Raw genomic sequence first — 16,864 nt, forward strand, 5'->3', positions numbered from 1 at the left:
CGTCGGATATGTTTCTTTCAAACTTGATTATGAAGTTCTAACTCCTGAAAAAGCTCTATCATAATTTTAATAATTGGTTTATCATGTCATTTGCCATACAAAAATGCCATCAAAAATTGTATCTTTTGGCTTCTTATATGCAAGGATTTCCTGCTTTTCCAGTTTTATATGATTATAGTATAACTACTTTTGATTATTAGACTGTTTTGCTGGAATAAAAATCAAGCATTTTTCGTCACCTTGGGCTCGAGGAATTGTGAGGGTTTTTTTCTCACATTTTTCTGTCACAAGTCAGTGATACTATCTGGCCTTTTTGTACTTTGAAGTTGCCAGTGTGCATAAAAACATAAAAATATAGGTTGTTTATTTAAAAAAACAAACACATGACAAAACAGAACAAAAAACGTGAAAGGGGAGGATCCCTCAGACCCCCCAATGGAGGTCTCAGCTAGGCCCCCAAATATCCTCAAATCCTAGAAACGCTCCTGCGTACATCTTACCTGTGCAGGGCTGCTGCTTCTGGATTTGCCTCTTATCAAAATGATTGAGGACAGCAAACCTCAAAGGGATGAAAACTGTCAAAGTGTTAATTTTCTTGATTGCAAAAATCACATTTTTTGAAGACCATATTGACAAGATAAAGCAATTCTTACTGGAGAAAAACTGCAAGGGACTGACATCAAGTGGGCATGTCTGTTAAAGGGAGACTCATGGGTACCTGCAGAACCCCTTTTAAATTAGATATCTTGAGGTCAGGGGACCCCTGTGAAATGACCACGCCATTTTTCCATCGCCAAAATGTATCCTAAATTTAGAGAGTTATTCAGCCACCTTCCTGAGAAGTTAGCATCGCGTGGTTGGTACTGCTGGATTTCTCAGGTCTTTTAGTTTTATGGGATACAGTATCATCAAACCCCATACAGCCTCTTATAGACAGGAATGTTGGCCGGCGATTAACACGGTTTAAAAAAATTAACTTGTTAATTATAAACCTTAATCGCATCACGATTCACGTGTTGATGATGACTGCCCTATTTATTATATACACATATAAATATTATTTGTTTATGACCGGGCACCTGGCCTCCTGTCATTTTTCAGAGGTGGCTGTCGGGCAAAGCAGGTTGGGTAATCCTGGACTAAGTTATTAATAGATGAATGAAAAAAGCAATAATAATTGCCAGATTAACAGTAAAAACAAGAATTAGCTGCAGCCTACGTTTTCATTGATATTTTAAACAGGATATTATCACAACTGATGTCTTGAATGGGAAATAACCTTTACATATATATAATACAAACATATGGCACTGACACTGGAGTCTACTGCTTCACCCTGAATAAAGCAGCATGTCTGTTTAAATTAATAAAGCAGCTGCACTGGAGTTATGAGTGTGTGACTTCTCTTTGTCTTTAATTCTCTGGTGGCGTCCAGGAGTGCAGTGCATTATGAAAGTAATTCTGAAAATATTAAAGTGTGTTTTGCCTGAATTAGAAGCAGCCGACTCATTCTGGGGATATGTAGCACTGACATTTCTGGCTCCAGAGTGCAGGGAAAAATATTTCATTACATCTTCGACAAATCTCAGGACTAATATTCGTAGAGGTAACATTAATCACTCCCCCCTTTTTCATATCATGAGCAAACAGAAGGAGAGAGAAAAGCTTAGCCAAACTGTACTGACAGATTTAATATTATTCACTTATCCAAGTAAGATTCACATCATTCTTTTAATACAATATTCAACTCAGGAACACAAATAGTGAATAAAAACATCTTTTAAGTCCAGTGGTTTCAAAGGGACATTTGTGTCCGTGGCAGTTCTACAAAAGAAACACCTGACCATAACAAATCCCATTTCTCTGAGCTTGATTCTTTCATTAAAACTTTCCTTTCTGGGTTTTAAATAGCGTGTATTATTGACCATTGTATGATCAGGGTGGGCAAAAAAAAAAAGCTTACTGCAGATTGTACTCCCACTACAGTACTTGTCACATCAATATTTATGGCAAGAACAAGTCACTGTTTCACCATTTAATAACCGTTGGTAAAAGTGATGGGTATTGTGCAAACTTCAAGTGTAACAGCATGGCCTTTGCAGACCTCTGTAGTGTTTTTGTCCAAGAAGACAACTCCAGTATCTGATTTAGAAAACCAGACTGTTGCCACAACATCTCACGGCAGCTTAAATGTTTCATTTTGCCGTCCACTGTCCAAATGTGGAAGTGTCTTGATGCTGACGGTGAGAAGTGTTAGCTGTCAGCACTCTTTTCCCACTCCTGTCTTGGATTAAAGCATGCAGAAAGTTTCAGTGGAGGAGTGACTTCTTTCTTCAGGTATTTTAAATTTCAAATTAAGTCTTAAAAGAGCAAGACTGCTTCTTTTTGCTCAAACCACAGAGTCAAGGTCACATATTCTCACTCTGTCCTGGCTTTTCTAGGCATTAAGTGGCCTGATCAGCCGTCCTTCTCAAAAAGTGCAGTCCCACTGATTACAATGATGATGATGATGATGATGAGAAGGCTTTGAGGAGCAGGTCAGCGGCCAGGCCTGGGGAGATGGCTCCTGTGGTGACCCTCTCCTCAAGGTGAGGGAGAGTCTCTCTGACACTGGGGTGATTCTGGAAATGGCAGAGGACGTTCTCCTGGATCAAACTCCACATCCAAACCTTCTGCTGGGCCCTCCGCCGGCCCTGCAGTTCACCGCTGGCTAACATGGCGTCCCGATATGACTCCATTTTGGCCCAGACCTCTGGGATGCCCTCACTGGTGTGTGAGGAGGCACGCACCACCTGAAGAGGGATTCGAGGGGTGGGGGGTTGTGAAATGTATGTATGAATTTCAAGGGTCCCTTTACCAACAACCAGACCGATCTGAAAGTGTCACCGCACACACAGCAAACTGCCCTCCATACTTTATCCTGTATGAAAAGTTTGAAGTGGTGCATGGACTTTTGTTTTATATTTAATAATCTGAGCCTCCATTAAGCCACTTTGTCAAACTCATGGAAATTACCTCCAGGAAAACAAAAGGCAGCTGCCAGAGGCGACTGTACTGTCCCACTCAGACGCTGCAAAAGTGGACAATCAGCCTTTTCTGTGAGAGCAGCAAAACTCTGGAATACTCTATGAAATGCACAGTGTACATTTTCTTCATATTAAAAGAATACTTCATCCACAAAATGATCATTTGTAAATCCATTAGTCATGCTGTGTTACCTTGAATTTGTGAAGAAAATGTTGTTTTTCTCGCATGCCTACACCGAAAATGGTGAACATATTGATTTATTGATTGCTCAATACTTCTTTCCAAACACATATATTTTCCCTAGAACCTTAGTATTGGAGTCTGGCTTTGAAGAGGGAATAGATACAGTAAGTTTTACTTTCCGTTCAGTTTTAAATGGTAATGTTTTAGTGAAAAAGTATGTGTTTTGGAAGTACTGAGCATACGACTGAATAAATGAAACTTGGACTACGCTGCATTAGTTTTGTGAGTTTGTAAACACATTTTAAAAGTTTTGCTGTTGTTTAACATATACATAATCAATAAATAATATTTTTTTGTAGAAGAATGCAAGAAAAACAACATTTTCACTTCACTATTTCATGGTTCTAAAAGTATTTATGTTATTAATAATTACTATTTATTTGTATGAAGAAGAAAAATCAAAGTTTAAATTCAGTCTTAAGAAACAGTGATTGATTTAACATTGCGTCTAGCGTAATGCTTGTTAAAAGGACGATCATTTTGTGTCTGTTCATAACTTGATTGTTAATGCAGTGAAATAAGCTGTTTTGTTAGTTGTCTTTATGTGGCTATTGTGTGTTTAACTGAGTATAATTTTGCAGCGTGTGTGCACCACAGGAAGAAAAGCCAATGCATATGTTGGTGCTGATGGGAATTCTCATAAAAACAGAAAGTATACAGCATTTTTTTTAAAAAGAAACTTAAAATATGGTTGAAATCTTTTCTAAAAGATACTGGGAGCCAGTGGAGTGAAGCTAAAACCAGGGTAATGTGCTCAATTTTCCTTGTTTTGGTCAAAAGTCTACTTTTGTTTTCTCTATTCACTGTTTTGGGAGGACATGCATTACAATAGTCTAATCAGTTTGAAATAATAGCATGGATACGTTTTTCAGCATCTTGGTGGTATGGGAACCGCCGTACCTTTGCAATATTTCGTAAATGAAAGACAGCTGTTATGGTCACCTTTTATATGTTTTGTGCGAAACCTAAATCTGACTCAAGAACAGTACGAGGCATGTTACTTCTGATTTAGGACCCTGATATGCAAGTTTGCTAGACAAGAGATCTCTTTTAGCTTTGGGGCCAACTAGGAGTATTTCAGTTTTGCTATCATTGAGTTTTAAAAAGTTATTACATCCATGTTTTTTCACAGCAGCTATTCCCGTGGTTGGGGAGCAAAGGGCGTGATCCTCGTCAGGGTCTAATGAAATGTATTTCTGCGCATCATATGCATAGCTATGAAAATTAAGATTATGTTCCCTGATGATATTTCCTAGGGGCAGCATATACAAGGAGAAAAGAAGTGAGTAACATCGAAAGGCAAATCATATTTATCTGATGAGTAATCTCCAATGGATACAAAAACATTCCTTCCTACAAAGTAAGATTTGAACCAGCTCAAAACAGCCCTAGACAGCCCAACCCAGCGTAACCAACCATGTGTATTGTTTATGAGCATGTGAACGATTAAAAAGACATCTTAGTTTCAGTAATACACTGCATGTAAAACAAAAAAATAAAAATAAAAACATAAAATTTCCTACTGAAAGAAAGACTGTTCCTTCTATATAGCAAATCAGGAAAGTGTTGGTTTCTTTTTACAAACTCATAATTTAAAGATGCATTATTTTTGTTTTTAATAACACAAATGAGCATTTTGAATATAGTAAATTGCAGCAGAGTTTCTGCTTTATCCATTTTATGGGTTTAAGATATTTTTGTGAAGCACCTCCTGTATGTAGGAAGCTGTCATGTCTGTCACTTTACTAACTGTGCGAGGATTTGTCTCCTTAAAACACCTTGTTCACAAAAGCAGCAATCTGGGGATAAATGTCACATATGTGTTTAGTTCAAGTGACTGCATGTCTCTCTTCAGAGCTTGCTGCAGATTCAAGAGCACATGATGAAATTCAGGGTAACATTCGTATTCACAGGAGTTCAAGCGCCCATAAAACTGCTTTTACAAAAGTTAACCTTCTGTTTTTTATCACTTTATTAAACATCTGTGTGAATAAAAAAAGAGAATAGGGAGTTTATAGGAGGAGGGACAAGAGCAGACCTCAGTGCTGATGTCAAACAAACCCCACAGATACTAAACAATCTCCAGAAGGCTAAAGTGTAATCAAATTACATGTATCATTTGGAGATAATTTGACATCAACTGGTAATCGACAAAGTTGAATGTGACAGCCTGATAAATTCTGGAGGCCTGTGATCAACAGCCAATTATGAATCCTCTAATTGCATCATTAAGTTAATCATTTTACAAGGACTTGATTTGACTCTGATGCAAAAACAGGAAATCAAACTTTGTGAGACTAAACGTACTGCACATTTGCTCATTAAGTTCTTTAAATGGCTAAAAAAAAACCCAACAAAATACCTCTATAGATGTCAAGTCATGCTGATAGGTTAGGTTGTATTTTTCCATGTTTTAAGATACCACTTCTGTCCAGAAACGCCTGTACAATGGAGTTGAATATACTTGTGTTTGTTTTGCTTACAGCAATTAAATTCTGATTTAAAAATTACTTCCCAAAAACAAATGTTCCCATTTCTCTGGATCCACTGTGTATAGCTTTCACTGGAACTACCTTCTCCTGGTTAATTTACCTTTTACAAAAACTGTAAGAGGGGTAACTGAGAAAATATTTTTTCGTAACTAGGGTCAATTGACCCTATAAAGGGCTACTCCAGCTATTCAGCATTGCACTTTTTTAGCACTGAAGAACGTGCAAGAGACGAATCAAGCTCAGAAAAACACCTGATCTTACAATCACCATAAATAAGCGCCTCTCAAATATCTTTCTAACTTCACGTAGAGTCTCCGTTCAAAATTTGTAGCCTCCCAACTCAAACTAAGATTAGGAGTAAGTAGAGTAAGTTAGTAAAAGTTTATTTATACAGCGCTTTTTCAAAATAGGGTTACTAAGTGCTTTGAAGTTACAAAAACTGCAATAAATAAAAGGATCTGAGTAAGTATTTAAAGGCAAGTAAAAATTGTTGAAGAATAAATGAGTGAGCAAAGAGATTTCTGTAATATTATCAAACAGGAAAAAGATTAAGTTTCCATTAAGCAATTGACATTTTCAATTTGTCAAGAATTTAAATTGTAAGTAGAGCTGAATGAACTATTTTGATAGACAATATTTTAAGTCTTCTTTAACATGAGGATATTCTGCTTTTCTGTGTTTTAAATTGTATTCGGATGAATAGTCTTTGGATTTTGACCTTTTTTTTCAGGCAACAAGGCATCTGAAGATGGATTCCTGGACTCTTCAAACTTTGCTATTGTTGTGTAGTTTTACATTTTACGACATTTCACAGAAGAAACAATTTATCGATTGCGAAAAGAACTGTTAGTTGCAGCCCTAATTGTGGTTTATCATTAGGTCCCAAGATTTTTTTCCCACAGTATCAAGAACATAGAAATCATAGTTGCATTCATGGCATGCCATTCACGCTTTACGTATTCATGCAGGGTTAGGTGGACAATACGAGGCAGACCGACAAAGAGGAGAGACGGCGAGAGACTAAATCATAGATAGTGCTACTTTCAGCCAAGCAGACAGACACAAAGAGGGCAAGACAGCAAAAGTAAAGATAAATACGGAGAGGAGACTACGAAGAGCAGACTATCAGCTTTTATGTTGAGCGCGCAGGCTTCTAATCAGTGAAATGCATGACACAGCAGCCGAGTATTCAGAGCAGCAGGAGAAGGGGATGGGGGTGAGGAGAGGGGAGTGGGAGGTGGGGGTGTTTCCTGGCAGCTTGCCCAGTGGGCAGATGCTGCATTGGGCTGGGAAAACAAAGGGACAAGGCTAGGCAGGCGGGTGAGCTGGGACATGCGGGGAGAGGTGAGACACTGCAGTACTGAAACCATGATGTCATGACATCATCATCATCATCATCATCATCATCATCACAATCACCATCCTCATCATCCTCCTTCCTCTTCCTGGGTCGGCTGACCTCTCAGTGGGATGGCTTGTTGGGTCCACAGAGCAGTAATACTTCTGCAGCAGCAGCCCAGTGGGTCAAATGCTAAACGTTTGTCAATTATGCTTTTTTGTTTTTTTTAAACGCCTAATCATTCTGTTGTTGGCTCCCTCCCTCACTACACTACCTACACACACTCCCTTAAGAGACGCACACACACCTTAGGGTTCCAGGACTTGGACTGTCTCCTGAGCAGCTTGAGTGCGCTGGTGTATTCAGTCTGTATCCTCCTGGCTGGCACCACCAGGTCTCCATCCGACTTCGTCACCACCACCAAGTCGGCCCTCTCAATGATGCCCCTCTTGATACCCTGGACAGAGATTTTGGCATTAAACAAGGAAGGTCATTAACTTCTCAAAACCCTGTAAATAAATCTGATGTCTAGACACCTAATCTGCTGAGGGATCTGTGCACAGAGTGATGGATGGATGGAGCAGTGGGTGGCTGCCAGTTCACTTATTTGTTATTCTGATATTGTTGCTTTCGATCCATCCTTCACTGCTGTCAGCTTCTGATTCAAAACAAGGAGAAGAGTGGGAGATTACTTGTGACGGTTATTCTAAAAAGTGCCATTCACCTGTTGAGAAGTAGTTTCAGTTCAGGTCTTTGTACACAGCTGGTGACTCGAGGTAGTTCGAGGCAGAGGTGTTATTCTGATACTGTTGAAACACTGCTTTTCTTGTTTTAGCTGAATAACATATGTTTACTGCATGTGTTAGTTTGAATAACTTTCATGTTTCTTTAACAATGTGTTTCATTTAAGATATAATTACCATAATTGATATAAATGCCACTTGAGCTGTCCAAAAATAATCACCATAACAATAATGCTAATGAGTTTGGCTGATTAAGCCATAAATCTAGCTAATTAATAAATACATTAGCTTACAGTTTTTGTCAGCATGCTCATCTTTACCTACAAAGGTGGAAACAAAACTACATTCCTCCTTAATAATGTACATCTGTAAATATTTTGTGAGTATTTATGTAGAAAGGTAATCCAAAATGTTAAAATTATGTCATCCCTTTAACCTGTCACAGATTTCTGTGGTGTTAGAATAATGACGGTGGCTCTTCTCCATAAAAACTTTAAACTCAAATATTGTGTGGGCAAAAGTAAACAAAACTTATCTAGAGTATGTATTCAGAAAAAAAGCAGTAAATCAGTAAAGAAGAAAGTTTAGTAAACTGTTTAAATACCACGATAAGAACTGTATAACCTGCCAGATTAGATTTAAGCATTCTTCAACCTGGCACATCTTATATTCTCTTTCTTCCAGCTCCTCACAGCTGAAACATCATCTGACTTTGGTAGGCTTGTTGCTGCTCATTTTTTCCACTGACCTGGAGTTCATCGCCCCCTGCTGGTGGAATCAGCAGCACAAACATGTCAACCATGTCAGCCACTGCAAACTCTGACTGGCCCACGCCTGGAAAAAAAAAGACAGATCTGTGTGTCACTGAATACGATGTTGGCTCAGACAAATCAAAGCAAATCATACAAACGTAAATCAATGATTTACTAAAAATCTTCAAGCTAATCCATAATGAAGAGCCACCAATTTGAATGTTCTTTCAGTTACATCGCAAGTTCATTTAATTTTAGAGTATAGTGAATGAACAGGTTCAATGTATCAAAAAAGATCTGTCATGGGGCGTTGGTGGTTCAGTGGATAAAGCAGGCGCCCCATAAATGAGGGCAATGTCCTTGCTGCAGCAGCCGCGGGTTCAATTCCAGCTCATGGCCCTTTGCTGCATGTCATCTCCTCTCTCTCTCCCCCTTTCACACTACCGATCTTTTGTCCTGTTTAATGAAGGCAAAAATGCACCCCCCCCCCAAAAAAGGATCTACCATGCCTTCTTCAGAAGTTCAAAAATGCTTCTGAATATTCATGTGCTTCCACAAAATTTCATTAATCGCTCTGAATACATTCTAGCCTCTAAGATGTAAAGGAGGATTCTGATAAACAGGGATGAGTCCCAAACCTCAAAACACTGTTATAATACATTTTTTAGCTAATTTTATACTATATTTAATTTCACATAGGTCTTGGAAGTAAACTGAACATTGATGAAAATGTGGGGTTTGAGACATTTTTGCCAAAGACAAAAACAGGATAATGTTATTCTCACACCGCCATCAAAACATTTGGTATCAATACGCAGCCCTAGTGATGAACATCAGGAAAATGTGATACTCTGCTAAGACAATGAACTGAAATGACACATGGTTTAATATTATGGAGGGATAAGGGAGAAGAAATTTAATGGAAGAAAATATTAGATTTTTGTATTTAAAAAGGTGTAGATTATAACCTAAAAATCACATAACCCAGTAACACTAGGGTTAAACTAGGATAGAAAAGAAATCTCTCATGTAGGTAAAAAGACATCTTATAGCCTGAGAGAAAAATCACTTTGAGATACAGGTGGAATCACAGTGTCTTACCTACGGTCTCTACAAGGACAATGTCATATCCCGCGCCCTCACAGAGAACAATGGCCTCATTAGTTGTTCTGGTGACTCCACCAAGTGTTCCTGAGGCCGGAGATGGTCTGATGAAAGCATTCATGTCCCTGGAGAGTTCAGTCATACGAGTCTTATCACCCATCAGAGACCCTGCAACAAGAGGGATGAGTCAGTGTGTAGCATGAATTTAACTCTTTTCTTTTTTTACTATCAGTATCACATTACAATTTCTCACCTAAATCTATTTTTCATTCAGGGACAGACAACAATATTTTTAAGCACAGGCCCCACATACCACAAAACCCCTAAATTTGGGAGCCAAAACATTATTGGTCTCCCAAATGTAAACTTAGGTAAAATCGTCACTAAAAAAGGAACTCAACAGCCTTCCACATAGTGGTGTAACAATACATGCATCAATTAATATTCCTGCGATCATATTACATTGATATATAAATGACAAGTCGCCCCTCTAATGTAACTTGTATCGATCTAAAATCTTTTTTCAAGGCATAAATCAACTATATCGATACTAAGAATTTGCGCCTTGAATTTAGCGCGTCAAACATGTGGCTCAACAGTGCAAGTGTTTCACTCGCATTTCCTACTTAAAATAGATGTGCACGAATTGTAAAATGTATTTAGGAATGACACAAAGTAGGCAGGCTTTTTATCTCTTCAGCAATGTTTCTACCATTTCAGCACAGCAATAACTCCAATTTATAAATAAAAATATATTATATTCATAATTCAAAAAAATAATTAATGATAAAGGAGTAATATTACATCTTTGAATTATTTATATATATATACAATGATTAGTACTTCTGCCCCATGAACAAGTTTCAAAGACATTGGAATAATCCTTCCTGTGGAAATCTATAGTTTAAGTATCATAAAAAGTGGGGTTTTTTTTGGCTCTGTGCCTATATTAAGCAATTTCTATAGCAACTGTTTTCATGCAGGATGAAATAACTTCTAGATGTGATAGAACTATACTACACCATCATAGAAATGTGGTTGCAAGAAAGTGAAAACTAGTGGAGAAATGATTTTTTGAAAATGACAGATTCTTCGTTCTGGTAAAAAAAAAATGACTCCCTGTTATTAATTCGATTACTGTAACCATTCAGCAACTGCTATTTAAATGAAAACATGTGGCTTATTGCAGTGGGAATGAGGTATTAGACTGGTTATCTCATTGAGACATGCAGTCTCATTCTCAAGAGACACCTGATAAAACTTGGGGGGGCACAGGGGGCCACCTACAGGGGGTATTTAGTGGCCACAGAGTAATGTTTTGTGGCCATGGTTAATACTGAACCCTGGCACTGTAAAGCACCCAATAACAACTATTCATCAGCAGTGTCTGATAATGATCTGTGTTTACCTCCTGTAGTGCATGATGACGGGTCAACAGCGAGAACTGAAACTTTATGTCCACGTCCTGTCAACATCTTCCCCACCACTTCAATGAAGGAAGACTTCCCTGCTCCTGGAGGACCCGACAGACCTGAGAAATCAACAAAGGGATCGAATCAGCCACAAATGACACCAAGAACTGATTTCTGTGACTTCATGTAACTTTAAAAACAGACTTAAATACAAGATAAGCCATGTAAATCTCACCCCCACAGGTGTGAAATTAACACTGGTGACTAAGCCGATGTAGCTGCTCTTTGAAAGAAAAAAAAAACACTTATCTATCATTGGCATAACAGGATGCAGATGCACTGCTCTCTCTGACTGCATGGCATTTTTAAAACACAGAAAAGGAGACTGACTTTAACAGCTACAGCACTGTCAGAGGGTGAAAGCCTGTGTACAATTCAAATCAAGGTTTGGACACACTTTCCCATTTACTTGAGAAAATGTGTCGCAACTTTCACTGCTACTGTACATCATGCAGGATGACCACCGCTCCACATGGCTCAATCTAAGAAAAGGTCCTGGAAGCATCAATGATGAATACTAACTAAAAGAAAAGATTTTTCTGGATCTACATGTAGATATCTACTCTATTAGACTGGTACTGCACATAAAACATATACCTGCAAAGGTGTATGGAACTACCAATTAATCGGTTTAAAATTCTGTTGCACATTTTGTAGAAACCTCCTTAACATTCAGCAGTGTAAATCACTTCACCTTTAGATTTGGGGTAAATTCTAAATTAGTTTAGAAACTAAGGCACAATATTTTGTTCCCAATTGCAAATGCATCTTGAATTTGCTCCAGAAGTTGAAATACTTTAACTTACGGCATACAACAAATCTACAGTTTCGGGAATAATCAACGTGATTTCTTTCTTGAGGAATATGGGGAACAAAGTATGTTAATAAGAAAACTTTGAAATGGAGATTTACAGTGAGGATAAACTTGTTTAAGCCAGCAACTCCTCCCAGCCTGCATTGCAATGCCCTTGTGTCAAAACTTTTTCAAAAGAAGTTCACCATTTTAGCTTATACTGTGCTCACAGGTGCACATTCCTCAATAAAGTTGTGTTTTAGCAAATCACAAAAAATGAACTGATACACAGTGAGCCTAGGGCTATTTATAGTGTGTGTTTTTTTATGTTTCTAAACCCTTACATACCAGTTTGTACAATGTAATGTAGCACAAGGCACATATTTGTATTTTTTGCAATTACATACTTTTACACACTTTACACATTCAGCATATTATAGAAATTTTACATCTTTAAATCTTTATGTACATGCTGGTGTGAAATTAAATCATAATGCACATATTTTATTTATATTTTTTAATTATATCTTTATTTCATCATATTTTTACTTTATTCTAATCTTAATACTCTTATGTCTACTTCTATAATTCTCTGCGCTTGGCATCAGAGCAACTGTACAAATCACAATTTTCCCCCTGGGATCAATAAAATATTTCTGATTCTGACGGTTTACTGTACTTGCTGGTAACTTGAAGCAGGCATGATCCATAAACGTACGCTCAGTCACCACTTTATTAGGCACACCTGTAAAATCCAGGTCAATCCAGTACAACAACTCAGCCTTAAACTAGTTTGATTTGACACTGTTCAAGAGGTATTAATTTAATTTCTTACTGCAGTTGTAATTTTTAGTAGCAGTGCTTAACTGCATTATAGCATTATACCAAGGTGTGTTCAGTGTTTTACTGACCCAGTATACAAACACGCGGAGGGAAGACTATTAGCAACACTTCAATATAATGCAGTCCTATACAATACCACCAAATCTACATCCTTAATAATGAACATATAGCTGAATGAACACCTCTCTGACAGTGCCAACAAAAACTAAACAGTGTAATCTTCTAAAAATGTACTCACATGCTTTTGCTTGTTTGATTGTCCTTCAGTGTTTTTTGTCTTTTCCCCAAATGTATCAATTCATTAACCTTTGAATGCAATTTTAATGTTTGCTTAAAGTATTATATTTAATGTTTGTCTGTGACCCTGAAAAGCACTCTGAATTGCCTTATTTCTGAATGGTGCCATATAAAACTTGTCCATAAAAACTTGCCTAAATGTAGAATTTGTGGCATGTTTGTTGTATTGGACTGCTTTCAATAGTACAGATGTACATAATTAAGTGGCAAGGAAGTGTTTAGTATAGCACAGTTCCCTTGATGTTGTCTACATGCCCAGCTATATAAAAAAAAACTTCTAGCCACTCTAGCTAAGACCACACACCTACTCTGAAGGCCACCGGCTTCCCCTCATTACGACTCTCCTGCTCCCTCCTATAGGCCAGCACCCTCTGCAGCAGCACCTGGGCCAGCTCTTTCTTCCTGGGATGCTGGGTCTCCACCAAAGTGATGGACTCAGCCAGAGATGCCCGTTGTCCTCCGATCAGCCCTTCATACAGTTTGTCCAACAGTCTCTGCTCAGGCCCACTCAGGTCCTGGATGTGCTGCCTGAGGGCTGTGCTTACTCCCCTCCTGTGATGGCAGCTGTGGCCTGAGAGGGTGAGCTGGGAACAGGTGTGGGGACCCGTGAAGACCCTTTGGTGGAAGCAGCATGTCCTGGTTACTGAGGAGGGGAGGGAGGAGATGTGGCGGAGGATGGAGAAGCTGAACCATCGCATTTTATGGTAACAAATGTGGGGTATCTAGGAGAAATAAGAGGGAAAAGCAATTATTAATTGGTGATCCTCTACATAGCCCACTTTCAGAATTAGTGAAAACTTTATTCTATTTGTGAAACATAGTAAAATCTCCTTGAATTTTTCACATGTAGACCACATGGAATCTGGTCCAGATCAAAAACTACTATATTTACAAAAGTCAAATAGGCTAAAGCAAAAAAAAAAAAAAGTTGATTTCACTACAATTTTCACATGGAGACCATGTTGAACCAGGCCTCTCTACAAAATCACTATACTTAAGACCGTTCAAATCTCAACTAGATTATCCCAGAGATGTTGAAGATTATCTAAAACACAATTCCAGATCTGTGAAACCTTCATTCTATCTGTGATCATGCAAAAAGGCAGATTTCACAGCATTTTGTCACAGTACAGTGTCCCTGTTTTGCATTTTCACAAATACAATAAAGGTTTCACAAAGTTGAACGCGTGTTTCAGACAACGTAGATGCTTTATTTAAAACGTCTAACATCATTTCACGACAGTCAGAGGGGCAAAAAGCCGAGAGTCGGTCATCAAACTTTGCAAATTACGTTTCCATTAACTCTCCCATTACCTGCTGAATCGGAGGCTAACTTCGGCGTCGGGATTTTTGGAGTTATTAACATTAGCTACAGTTTTCCCGATTAAAATGGCGTGTTTTCTAACCTTATTGTTAGACACTTTGTACTTTATTTTCACTTATTTGATGTTGTGTTGTTGTTGTTGTTGTTGTTGTTGTTTTGCTCCACGCAGCGACAAAACTTGTTGTTTTAGCGGTTATCTTCCATCAGACGTTAGGCTAACGTTACGTTAACGCGACGTTTGCCCTTCCTGACAGTGAAAATACAGTTGCCACACACATAACTAGCTAATAAAACACTTTACACAAACATTTTGACATTGGAAACCAAGCTGACCTCGTACCTGCTTCGTGGACATGTAACAGTTGCTTCAGGTTAAATCAAGTATCAACGGTTTTCATTCATACTCTTCCTGCTTCCGGTGACGTAGGGCGCCTCCCCCGGATAAGCGGTTCCGTCGATTCATTAAAGATTTAGAACATTTTATAAACTTTATTAATAAATACATATACAATATGTGTCCAAAGCGGAATTCAAATATGTGACACATTTTGAAATAATTTAAGTAAATTGTTGAGTAAAACTGAAATCCAATGATGACAGTAGATGACTTTAGCCAGCAGGTAGCAGCAGAGGTTAATTTTCCCGTCAGACTGAGAATTTTTATACCAGTGATCTACACTCATAACATTGTTTTTTCTCCCTTGAAATCATCAAACATTGCATTGTATTGTATGTAGCGATTTGTTTTGACGCTCAGGTGGTTTATCATAACTTGTTTGTAAGTAATACAGCCAATGCAGTGTTAACTGATAACTTTGCACTGTACTTGAATGAAAATGGACTTTGTGTCCCTGTGGACAGTATTTTCAACAATTTGTTTTAACAGTGCTGATAATAAAATATACAGATTGCATTTGTCTTGCTTTATGAAGTCTCGATCACAAGCATGTGTTTTTTTTTCATCATCTCAAGGGCTAAAACACTGAAATGTAAAGAAAGATTGACATACTCATGTTAAAGGTTTAATCATTAAGTATTAAAATTTGTTGAGCACTTATATCTCTCTGTCCATCCATCTCTCTCTCTCTCTCTATCTATCTATCTATCTATCTATCTATCTATCTATAGATGAAAAGCTGTAGTTCTGTAGTTTTAATTAGAAAAATCTTATCTTAGATCTTTACACTTATGGGATAAATGTAAAACAGATTTATGTGATTACCGAGAATTTTAACTTATTTTACACATTGTACACAAGTTGCATTTTGGGGGTCTGGCGCTGGAAGTCAAGCCTTGGTTATTGGTTAAGGGATTTTTTTCCTCTTTTTTAAAGAACAGGTTGGACAATTATTTAACTTTTGAACTACATTTATACTTCTTGAATGTAAAAACCTGAGCAGTAATAATTTATTATATTTATTATTATATAATAATCATTTATTACAATTTTCAAGAAAAGGTCTGTCCTGGTCAAAGCTACTCGGACGGGTGTAATTCTTTTTATTTGATGGGCTCTTGGTCTCACAAAGTACATTGCTGACATTAAAATAGTGAGACAACAGTGACCCTTGCTTTATTAAAACAATAAAAAATTGAGTAAGAATTTATAGTGTAATACTGAAAATAAATCAAAAGTAATAATGATTTTTAAAAAAGTACAAAATCGCCTTCTATTACAATGTTTTACAAATCTGAATGTTTCCTGACATATTAACTGACACAGAGACCTCTGTTACTGTGTCTCCAAGCCCTGATAACATTTGGTTTTCACTCGGAGTAAAAGAAAAGGAGACGAATGATGAATTTGCAAATCACAGGGCTGAAACACATCACAGACGAACACTCACCAACATTTCTAAGTCATAGGCATTCAAAGTCTGTCGTCCACCTGACGTGCCTGTCTGTGGAATTTGGGAGAAACATGCAAACTCTTGGGAGGCAGCAGCACTAACCACTGTGCAACCATACCACCCACGTCATGTACAGTCAAATGGAACTCCTGCATGCACACACACACACACACACACACACACACACACACACACGCACGCACAGCTATGTCGGTGATTTCCAGGGGAGCTTCCTGGAAGATTGTTGTAACTGTTCCAGTAGTGTCACAATGTGCCTCATAAAACACAGGAGAACACATCATTTCATGCATTTTCCGGCAATTTACGGGAAAATGTAGTTACGCTTAACATTAGTGCAATTGACTTTCAGATGCACTTGTAATTGTTGTGCTTTCCTAATTGAAGGTCTATGTCCATACACACACACACACACTCAGAGTGGTTGATGTTTTTGAAAGTGCCTGACAATACCATGATGCATATTTTCTTAGCATGGGTGGCCTGTAATTAAACAGAGAAGCACATAAACACACACAAGCACAAGCCCTGACACAGTGTTCATAAAAGAGACAGATACACTGGAAG

The 16,864-nt window shown here is 37.9% G+C and overlaps 1 protein-coding gene across 5 annotated transcripts in view; it reads right to left on the reverse strand.

Moving 5' to 3' along the window:
- Positions 1 to 14,877, reverse strand: part of mmaa (metabolism of cobalamin associated A) — a 36,805-nt gene extending 21,928 nt beyond the window's left edge. The window contains exons 1-7 of one of the 5 annotated variants that reach the window (XM_088075897.1): positions 14,770 to 14,877; positions 13,410 to 13,827; positions 11,109 to 11,231; positions 9,698 to 9,868; positions 8,593 to 8,678; positions 7,409 to 7,558; positions 1,672 to 2,280 (exon numbers count right to left, since the gene is read on the reverse strand). In XM_088075897.1, the coding sequence (XP_087932023.1) occupies positions 2,254 to 2,280; positions 7,409 to 7,558; positions 8,593 to 8,678; positions 9,698 to 9,868; positions 11,109 to 11,231; positions 13,410 to 13,827; positions 14,770 to 14,784 (990 nt within the window). In that variant the 5' untranslated portion in view covers positions 14,785 to 14,877 and the 3' untranslated portion in view covers positions 1,672 to 2,253. Of the gene's footprint in view, positions 1 to 1,671; positions 2,793 to 7,408; positions 7,559 to 8,592; positions 8,679 to 9,697; positions 9,869 to 11,108; positions 11,232 to 13,409; positions 13,828 to 14,762 lie in introns of those variants that run through there. The other 4 variants (XM_088075898.1, XM_042485471.2, XM_042485472.2 and 1 more) reach the window with 4 other exon arrangements.
- Between the last annotated feature and the right edge of the window lie 1,987 nt (positions 14,878 to 16,864).

The sequence above is a fragment of the Plectropomus leopardus genome, chromosome 3, assembly GCF_026936395.1.
Source record: "Plectropomus leopardus strain MGB_pleo_1.0 chromosome 3, ASM2693639v1, whole genome shotgun sequence".
NCBI classification, from domain to species: Eukaryota; Metazoa; Chordata; class Actinopteri; order Perciformes; family Serranidae; genus Plectropomus; species Plectropomus leopardus.